General features: G+C 44.1%; 1 protein-coding gene and 1 pseudogene across 1 annotated transcript in view; one reads left to right on the plus strand and one right to left on the minus strand.

The window, feature by feature from the left end:
* Positions 1–9: 9 nt before the first annotated feature.
* Positions 10–10,433, minus strand: part of Gpalpp1 (GPALPP motifs containing 1) — a 20,447-nt gene continuing 10,023 nt past the window's right edge. The window contains exons 5-8 of the mRNA XM_005355629.3: positions 8,564–8,695; positions 7,912–8,076; positions 5,797–5,895; positions 10–3,360 (exon numbers count right to left, since the gene is read on the minus strand). Of these exons, the coding sequence (XP_005355686.1) occupies positions 3,142–3,360; positions 5,797–5,895; positions 7,912–8,076; positions 8,564–8,695 (615 nt within the window). The 3' untranslated portion in view covers positions 10–3,141. The remainder of the gene's footprint in view (positions 3,361–5,796; positions 5,896–7,911; positions 8,077–8,563; positions 8,696–10,433) is intronic.
* LOC106143966 lies at positions 3,453–5,292 on the plus strand (annotated as a pseudogene).

Here is a 10,433-nt window from a genome sequence, read left to right on the forward strand (position 1 = left end):
TCTCTCTCTCTCTCTCTCTCTCTCTCTCTCTCTCTCTCTCTCTCTCTCTCTCTCTCTCTCCTTCCCCCACTACCCAAACCAACAGTGCCACCATCTGCTCACCAGCAACATGGCCACTGTTTGAGGCTTGTCATCTGCCCCAGCTGAGAGGCTGGAGAGCTGGACGGCCACGTCAGGGGTGAGCATCAGTGTCCTCCCCTTGCACCTCGTGCTGTGCTTTGCTTCATCTTTGCATTACAAAAGGCACCTCGGCCCTATGAGACTTGGCCAAAACATGTAGGGTATTTATTAGAAAAGTCCATTATCAGAGAATGCCAACGGCCAGGAGAACGGGTCCAAACAGGCCTTCTGCAGTTTGGAGGAGAGGGGAAGACAGGTGGAACACCTTTCTGTAACGATCACACAGTAGTAAATTGGGATTTGTGTCTCCATGTGGCTAAACCACCCTGGAAATGGCTCACACATTGCTGCAACTATCACCTGGGCGACAGAAAAGAGCCCTGGCTCATCCGTGAGGCAGTACAGTTGGTGGCCTGTCCCTCATGCTGGGGCCACAGGAAACACAAGCACATTATAAAGATTCCTATCCCCTTCCATTGAGAAAGCAAGGCCAGTGAATGTCAGATAGGATTATTTTTTACTTTTTTAAGATTTATCTTTACAAGTATGTGTCTGTGTGTGGAGTTGCGTACCTGAGTACAGGTGACTGCAGAGGCCCATGAGGGGAGTCAGACCCCCCAGAGCTGGAGTTACAGGGGCTGAGGACCACTGGGTGTGGGTGCTGGGAACTGAACTCAGGTCATCTGGATGAGCACTGCATGCTCTTAACTTTGGAGCCATCTCTCCAGACCAGCATCTCCTTTTAAAAAGATTTATTTCTAGTATTTTAACTTCAAAAAGTACCAAATTTCACAAAATATGTTAGGCTTTCTCATAGCTAAAAACCATTTTTCCCTCTCATTGGGGAGAAAAACAATCACAAAATTAAACGGACAGACTAAATACTCCTTTTTCTTGGATTTTTAAGACAAGGTCTCTACATAGTCCTGGCTATCCTGGAACTTGCTCTGTAGGCCATGCTGGCTGGAGCTCACAGAGCTCTGCCCGCCTTTGCCCCCTGAGTGCTGGGCATGCACCACCACACCCAGTCAAAACTAACACTCCCGTGTAAAAGTTTTATGTGTAGAAATTACCACTGCCTTTAGTCAAAGAGAGGTCTAACTCTCTGCAGACAACAAGTCTCTCCAGCTCGCTCAGAATAACTCAGGTTCTTAAAAGCAGTAGTCCTTGGCTAGGCTGCTTACACAAGCACAGAAAATGTGACCCGATGAGGAAATACTTTATACTGTAATCTCAACAGTTTGCCCAGTTTCTATAAAGTTCACATGAATCGGGAATCAGAATGCTTTTCCATTAAAACTATATGTTTCATTGGACTAGAAAACCTGCAGGAAGTGCATAGAATTCAAACTAAGGTTTTCTCTCCCCATGTAGGAGTTTCTGTAACAGTTTAAGAAGCATTGATTAAAGCACTAAAACATACATTACTCCCACTAGTGTGGTTCTGGGTACTACAGATGTCCCATTTTCAGTCATTATTTGGTTAATTAAAAAAAGCTATCCAGGATTTACAGTAAACCAGCTACAAAGTGTTCTTTCTGTACAGATATGAATCCAATCATCCATAAGAAGTTCCAGGATGCAGCCAGCCTTGGTGAGACCATGAAGACAGGCGTCCTAGACCTTATGTGGATGACAATGGGTGAGTATAATGTCCTTTAGATTGCCTCCCTAAAAATATATTTACTTGTGTTTAAAAAAATCGCAAGAATATTTGCTTAACATGAGATATTCCAAACAGCCTTCTTTACCTTAAAAACCAATAAAAACAACTTATCAGACGGTAAATAAAAACTCACAGGCATCAAACACGCCAAGGCAGGAAGAACAAAACCCCATGCATTTACTAGGTGAAGTTTGGAGGATAAAGCAAGCAACTTAAAATTCATGGATTTGCAAAGACCTGACACATTGGTGCAGGTTAAATATATTTGAGAAAAAAGCCCAGGCTGTGGTAGAGATTCAGTGTATACGGTCCAGGCTGTGGTAGAGATTCAGTGTACAGTCCCAGTCAGAACTAAGAACATGTAAAACACCATAAAACACTGGGGACTGGAGTGTTGTGGGAATGGACTCAAAATAATTTTATGATGAGAAGCCACAAGCACCCAAAATAGTCTAGTCTATATAAGAAACATTGGTGATCTGTCCCCATAGTACTTTAAAGGACACACAGAACAGGACAAATTGTATGTTTTTAAAGATCATCCCTAACAAATAAAATAATGGTGGAAAGGCAGATATGACATAGGCAATCCCTCTGAGGTAACAATTAAGTGAGCTGGAAACATTTTAAAGTTCATATTGTTTTCTAAAATCACATCTCAATATTGAGTCCATTTTATACTGCTACAAATCATGGGGGGGCTTAGTTCACAAGTCCTCAGTTCTTACACAGCTCCTTACACAAGCAGGAACCACGGCGCTCATCAGATGGGCCCATAGGTAAATGTGCACCAGATGGAAAAACTTAGCGAGGCCTTCTGAAGCAATGACTCTTTGCTAATTGTGAATTTGTTCAACGAACGGGGCCTGGTGGCACTTGCCTTTAATCCCAGTGCTTGGGAGGCAGAGGTGGGTGAATATCCGTGAGTTTGAGGCCAGTATGTTGGCATACACAGCGAGTTCCAGGCCAGCCAAGACTACACAGTGTGACCCTGTCTCAAAAAACAAACAAGCAAGTGAACAAACGCACACAGAGATAATACCAGAATCCCTTTCTTTCTTTCCAGTGGAGCACACGACCCTTCAAGTTGCACACCACACTCTGAGAAGTTCCATTTCTCTTCATTGGAACCCTCAGCTTTTCCAATAGCAATGTCCCGTTAGGTCACTGTGAAGACAAAGCTATTTTTTCCAGTTAACCACATTTTACCCTGAAATTTTCAAAAGTCACAGTTTATAAAATCGCAGACCCTTTATTACAAAAGGAAGCGTTTGTGCACATAATTACTGTAGAGAAAGGATATTCCGAGGGGGTCAGATTGGTCAGCGCGAGTGTACCTCACTGAAGTACACTTATTATAAAAACATGTTGCCTTTGCCATGTGAAAACCGGGTATTTAGTTCTCTGGATTTCTTTATCAGGGCTTTTCTCTGAGCCTCATCAAACCGATTAACCTTGAGGTCTTTATCCCGGTCAAATGGTATCCTCTCTTGGTGTTTGTTTTTATCCTCCGCAGCCTTATTCTTTAACTTCTTATGATGGATGTCCATGAGGGATTCTGATCGCTTTGACTCCTAGGGAAGCAGGAGAATGGAAGAAAGCCTTAGCCATGTAGGTTATAGACAGTCTACAGCCAGGAAGCAGGCTGGGCCAATGTGAACGAGACATGCTCGCAAACACTGATGGGGGTTTCTGGATCCAAGATAGCATCTCTGCAGAAAACGTACAGCTGTGGTAGATACAATTCAGAAGGAACAGAGACGTCTACTAGCTACACGCAGCGAAAGAGCAAGAAAGGAAGGAAACACAGTCATGGTTACTTAAGCCCCAACAGGAATATAAACCAAGAACTGGGGTGTGAAAGAATGGGCAATTTTATTAATACAGTTTCTGTGTGATTATTTTGGGGGTGAGCAGTTGGGAACCAATAATCGGCCTCTGTCCAACACACATCACCTGCAATGAGATCTGGTGCTCTCTTCTGGCATGTAGGCACTCATGCAGACAGAACACTATGCATAATAAATACATCTTAAAAAAGAAAACCCTTTTTCTTCTATATATCTTTCCACCAAACACTCCAAATTTGTTTATAATTTTAAAAGTTACATACTAAGGATCTCTACGAGTAAACAGGACTCTTGCTTTCTGCTCAAGGTGACCCTTAGTAATTAAACTTCATGTCTATTTTTTGAGACAAGGTCTCAAGTATCCTTGACTGGTTCGGAACTCTCTCTGTAGATCAGGCTGGCTTCAAACTCACAGAGATTCACTTGCCTCTACTTCCCAAGTACTGGGATTAAAGGTGTGTCCTACCACACCCAGCAGAAATTAAACTTTTTTTCTTTTTCTCTCTTTTTAAATTTTTATTTATTTATTTTATTTTATTTTATTGAGATAGGGTTTCTCAATGTATCCCTGGCTGCCCTAGAACTCTCTCTGTATATCAAGCTAATCTTAAACTCACAGAGACCTGCTTGCCTCCCAAGCACTGAGATTGAAGGTGTGAGCCACCACACCCAGCAGAAATTAAACTCTTGATATAAAACTTAGTGGATAAGAACTACAAGTTCAAAACAACTTATCAATATACAGAGGGGTATATACAATTGTTCACCAACAGTGGTCTGCAGTGTCTAAAGTGAAAGGAGGGTGTGGAAAGAGAGAGAAACGGACCCCACGATGGCCACCGGAGAGAGCTGCTGGTCTGGTTCAAACTGATCCTGGTGGGTGACAGTGGCGCTGGAGAGAGGACGTTTTTGAAGACCCACTCGATGAGCGAGCTCGAGATGAAGGATGTAGACACCTGAGGTGTGGCGCTGCACCCGTTTGTGCTCTATACCAACAAAGGACCCATCGCATTCAAGGTGTAGGACACAGTCGTCCAGGCTGTGGGGGCCTATGTGACGGCTACTACATCCAAAGTCAGCGTGCTCACATCAGAAGTTACTTACAAGAATGTACCTAACTGGCACAGTCATCTGGTGTGTGTGTGTGTGTGTGAAAACATCCCCATTGTACTGTGCACAGACAAAGTGGATATTAAGAAAGGAAAGTGACGACAAAAATCTCTATTTTCAGTACTATGACATTTCTGTCGAAAATAATTACAACTTTGAGAAGTCTTTCTCTGGCTTGCCAGAAAGCTCACTGGAGATCCTGACTGGGAGTTTGTTACGACACTTACTCTCACCCCACCTGAGCTGGTCATGGACCCAGCTTTGGCAGCACAATATGATTTGGCATGACTGGGGTTGCTCACACAACCGCCCTCCTGGATGAGGATGCTGACCTGAGAGCAGGTGAAGCTGGGGCCCTGCATCAGAAGTCTAGTGTTACAGACAACTTCCTGTGACGTCCGTGGTGAAGTGTGGGTCACCTCAGTTAGCTAAGCAGATCATGGACTTCACTGGGATGCTGAGGGCGATGACAGGACTTCGGAGCTAATGTGGCAGCTGAAACAGTCCTTCCTTTTTTTGGACTTGCATAGTATTTGCAAATTTAGCTGTTGGGAACACAGTTGTTTCCTTCCTGAATATCAAAGATAAGACTCTATACAGCACATCACAATATTCAGTGCTGAGGTCTTGTTTGTTATGTCATCCTCATTCTTTTTGGTTAGAATCAGAATAAAGTAGAAATCAAATACGTGAGGGAGAGAAAGAGAAACAAGAAAAATAAACAGCAGAACTACGCCAGGTGGCGGATGCGCCTTTAATCCCAGAGTCGGGAGGCAGGGGCAAGTGGATCACTGTATGAGGCCAGCCTGGTCTACAGAGCAAGTTCCAGGACAGCCTGGGCTACACAGAGAAACCCTGTCTTGAAAAAACAGAAACAACCAAACAGAACAAAAAACCTAAAAGATAGAAAAATATAAGACCAGTGAACTCCGGAGTGAAAGAGGCTCAGAAGGCAGCCTGGGCGGTGGAGTGAAGAAGTCTCAGCAGAGAACCAAGTGTAAAAGGGAGGAAGAGTATCCAATTCTTCATGCACTTTATTTTCTTACTCACGTTGTATGAGGATACTTGCTCAGCCAGTCTCTTATCCCTTCCTGACAAAATATTTTCTTCATCTTTCTTACTGAATGACTTCCTTGCTTCTTGTATTTCCTGAAGAATAAACATAATAACATCACTTAAAATAGAATTACAAAGAAATACTATTAATTTTACTTAGATTAAATGACAAGAAACTGAACTAAAGCCAGCCTGGTTGAATTCCTCCCAGTCAGAAACAGCTGCATAGTTGAGAAAGATCAGTTAGTGCAGGCGCCTGTGACTTTCCTGAGAAAGAGGACAAAGGGATGAAAAGCAAACCCTCCCAGCCACCCAACTGAAAGAAACTCAGGATGAGTTTTGACTAAAAACCACAAAATGCAGGAAAATAACACATGAGAAATCTTCCACTGTTTGTTTCCAAAAACAGTAAAAGGAAAAACTAAAGTGTGTACATATTGACCGAAAAAGGGAGAAAGAAGGGAAAAGAAAGAAAAGGACACCGCCAGCACTCAATGATGCTATGAGTGTCAGTGCAGAAAAACCCGGGAAACCTGCCAGAACTGGAACGAACAGAAGCAAGAACAGCAAAGGGGTGTGACATGACGTCAAAGAGAGGTGTACCCCAACAGAAACAAAATAAAACAAACATTCCATTACATACACACACGCACGCACACGCAAGCACACGCACGCACACACACGCACACGCAGGCACACGCACACACACGCAGGCACACGCGCACACACACACTCAAGACTGCCCTGCAGTGAAGGGTTACAGTTATCTCTAAAGAACATACCAGAAGGAGGAAGCTACACAAACATGACTAGACACCATTATTCTGAAGGCATTATTTCAAAATTGCTTTTGCTTCTGAAAACCTCATATAATTTCCAGCATCCTCATGGAGGCTCACACATGTCTGTAAATCTAGTTCCAGGGGATCCAATGCCCTCTTCTGGCCTCTGTGGGCATCAGGCATGCATGTGGTACACAGACATACAATTAGGCAAAATACTCATACACATTAAAAAAAAAACAATAAAACAAAAACTTTTAAAAATTATCAGTGGAGAGAAGTGGGGAGCTCATGGCTGTAATCCCAGGACTGGGCAACTAAGGCAAGAAGATTGCTGAGTCGAGGCTAGCCTGAGCTAGAGCAAAACTCTGTCTCAACAAAAACAAAACAGCACTTCAGAACCCTGGCCTCTGGATTGCTGAGGTCTGACAGCATGTGCTGTCTCTTTCCTTCTCCTGTGCATACTGGATTGTTTTCATCCTGGCACTCGGGTTGCAGAGGCAGGTGAATCTCAGAGTTAAAGGCCAGCCTGGTCTACAGAGTGAGTTCCAGGACAGCTAGGGCTACACAGAGAAACCCTGTCTCAAAAAACAAAACAAAACAAACAATCTCTTCCATTTTAATTTTGTGGGGGAGTGGGGGAACACATGCCATGGTGTGCACATGGAAGTCGGAGGACAACTTGGGTATAATTAACAGCTCCTAAAACACTTGCAAAGACAAAGTGAGAAACAGCAGCCAGTGACAGTCAAGGTCAATGGCTTAAGTCGGAGAGGGATGTGGGGGGTGGGGATGGAGGGTGGAGGCAGTGGGGGGAGTTGACTATCCCTAGCAGCACATAAACAGCACAGTTCTGTGGCTGGACCAGGGAACATGCATAAAACATGTGGGCTATCCATTACCTTCATGATAGCCCAGAGAACTAACCAATCTCACAACAATTACTCAGTCCCTGTCCAATCTTTGCCACAGACCTTTAAAACCTGAGAGAAGTTCTTGTAAACCCCTACCATGCCCAAGAGTTCCAATTTTCTTTAATTTCATACTTTTCCTCAATTTCTCACATCTCTGTAATCCTCTTGAATAAAGCTTGTTCCCTCTCGCATAATGCTACCAGTACGTTGTTTTCAATGCTCACTAGTGTCGGACAACCGACTCAGAGTCACCCCAGTCCTTGGGTTCTGTACAACTGTCCTGTTGTCCTCAAAACCCTCCATCATCGGTACCCTTCAATAATCTCACCTTCCATCTTAGCAAGTTCAAGCCAAACTAGACAGTATACCTGAACAAAATACAAGAAAAAGAAAAAGAAAAAACCCGCTGTTACCTTAGCTTTCCTTTCCCGGTCAGCTGGGGTGTCTGTCCAGACCGATCGGTCTCCGGATCTGTCATCAGCTCTTCTCTTAAAGGTTCTTGGCCCCAGACCAAAGTCTTTCATTTCTGGAGGAAGCTCAGTCATCCACGACTCTCTTGTGACTGGTTTCGAGGAATCCTGTATGAGAAATAAGCTGAAAACAAAGCAGCAGCTGTGCGTGGTGGCACACGCCTTTAGTTCCAGCTCTGGGGAGACAGAGGCAAGCAGATGTCTGTGTGTTCAAGGCCAGTGTTGGCTACATAGTGAGTTCTAGGCTAGTCAGGGCTACAAAATGAAACACTGTCTTAAAACGAGACAAAACTACACACACACAAACACACACACACCCCTATATATAAATGTACACATTCTATGCTACTTCCTAAGAGAAGAGTGTTGTCTCAGGGGTTAAGAGCACTTGTTGCTTTTGCAGAGGACGCAGGTTCAGTTCCCAGCACCCACGTGGTGGCTCACCACCATCTGTAACTCAGGTCCAGGGGATCTGACTCCCTCTTCTAGCCTCCTCTGACACCAGGCATGCACTTGGTGCATATGCATACATACACACAGGGAAAATGCTCAGACACATCAAATAAACCAGTAAAGAAAAGCTTTGAAAACTTACATCATCTCCTTTGGTCAATTTTTCCTTCATTCTCTGGGCCCTTTTTTCAAACTCTGTTGTCACGCTATAGTTAACTGGTCCTTTAGCAGGCATTGGTCCAACAATGTCCTCATCCTCACTGCTCTCTGCTTCCTTTTAAGACAAGACAGTATAGTTGTAAGAAGAGACCAATAGGTTACAGGCAATGATCTTAAATTACTTGAAATTTAGCTGAAATGGATTATGCATAAACAATAAATCAAAAAAAAATCTATTGCTAGCCCAGCACTGAACAGTGAGCTTTCTCTTGGCTTCCTGGAAGACGACAGCTGCATAGCGTGTGGACTGTCCCGGTTCCCTTCCTATGTCATCGTAGACCTCACTGTATCTTCCTATGCATACGTCCCCCCGCTATGTTGCTGGTGGGAATCCAGGCTCTGTACATGTTAGGCAAGGACTCTACCACTCAGACTCATCTCCAGGATTTCAACTCTCTTCTTGGTGGACAGAGATCTGGCCTTAAGAATTCTTTTCAACATAGTGTTCCTGGTATGTATTACCAATAGGTCAGAAATGACACATTTCAAACCAATTTTCTTCTCTGTACAAAAAAAGCTCTTTGGAATATGGCAAGTGAATCAGGATATTACTACCAGCTTTTATGAAACAAGTACTGTATTCACAGCTCCCAAAGCACTGACCCAGATGCACTGATTCAGTCCCAGCATGGTCCACTTACTGCAGAGACAAAACAGTGCTGGTAAAGGCCACCTCTTATTCCCTAAGTCTAAACTGTTGTAGATTTAACGTTCTTCGACTGAGCGACCCACCCCCTCTGCCTTGTCTTCAGCACCCGGGACTTCCTTTGCCATGTCTTGTACTCTGTTGGTGAGGCCTGTGAGGCTTTTGCTTGACACCCTAAATTTTTCATTTCCAACTTTATTTCTGTTTGGGTTTTCTTTGTAGTGATTCCATTTCTTTGTTAAATTCTACTTTCTTGACTTGAATATTTTTCAGTATCTCACTCAGCTGTTTGTATTTGCAGACTTCACTGAGGCATTTATTTATACCCTCTTTACTGTCCTCGACCATATCCACAATTGCTGTCCTAAGGGCCTTGCCTCCAACTTTAGCTATACTGCATTTTTCAGGACTACTGCAAAGGGTTACTGGCTTCTGGTGGAGGTAATGTCTCGACTGTTCACAGCTGTGCTCCTGTACAAGACCTAGGCATCCAAGCTGTGATGTATGAGGTTTTTCTTGGTGTCCACATCAGGCATCGTCTTTGCTGGGTGGGTTTTCTGTTCTCTGGCTGCTGTTGCCCTTTCTGGATCCTAGGCAACTGTGGTGGCTGCGGGGTCCCTGGTAGACAGAGCTTCTGCAGGTTGATGGGTTAGGAGGGAAGACGGAGGAGGGCTGGGGTCCACACCAAGAGGCAGAGTCCCCAGGGAATGCGGGTGGTGGACAGAGAGGCTCCTGCAGGCAGGCTGCTACAGGACCATGAGCAAGTCTGGAAAGATCCTTGTGGAGGAGAGGAAGGACAGTGACAATCACCCCAGCCCCAATCCATGGGGCTCCAATGGAAGGTGCTTTGGCTGACAAAAGGATGGAGATAGGTTGGACCTGCATCTTGTTCTGAGTCATATTGATGGTCCCAGGTACAACTATGGATAGATGCTGTAGTATCCCAAGGCTTATAGTTTGTCCTTGTCCTCAGTAGATTTATTACAGTGATTAACAGCACGCTTGCCCTTTGGTTATGACAGCTTCTACACCTTAGTTTATTTCTTAGCTCACTGGATAAGGAGTTCATTTATGCCCCTTTCATTTCCCCTTTAGCCACTCAACAGTACCTTCTATCTGTGGCTGTTCTTTTTACACTCACACAAGT

The sequence above is a fragment of the Microtus ochrogaster genome, chromosome 17 (assembly GCF_000317375.1).
Source record: "Microtus ochrogaster isolate Prairie Vole_2 chromosome 17, MicOch1.0, whole genome shotgun sequence".
Lineage (NCBI taxonomy): Eukaryota > Metazoa > Chordata > Mammalia > Rodentia > Cricetidae > Microtus > Microtus ochrogaster.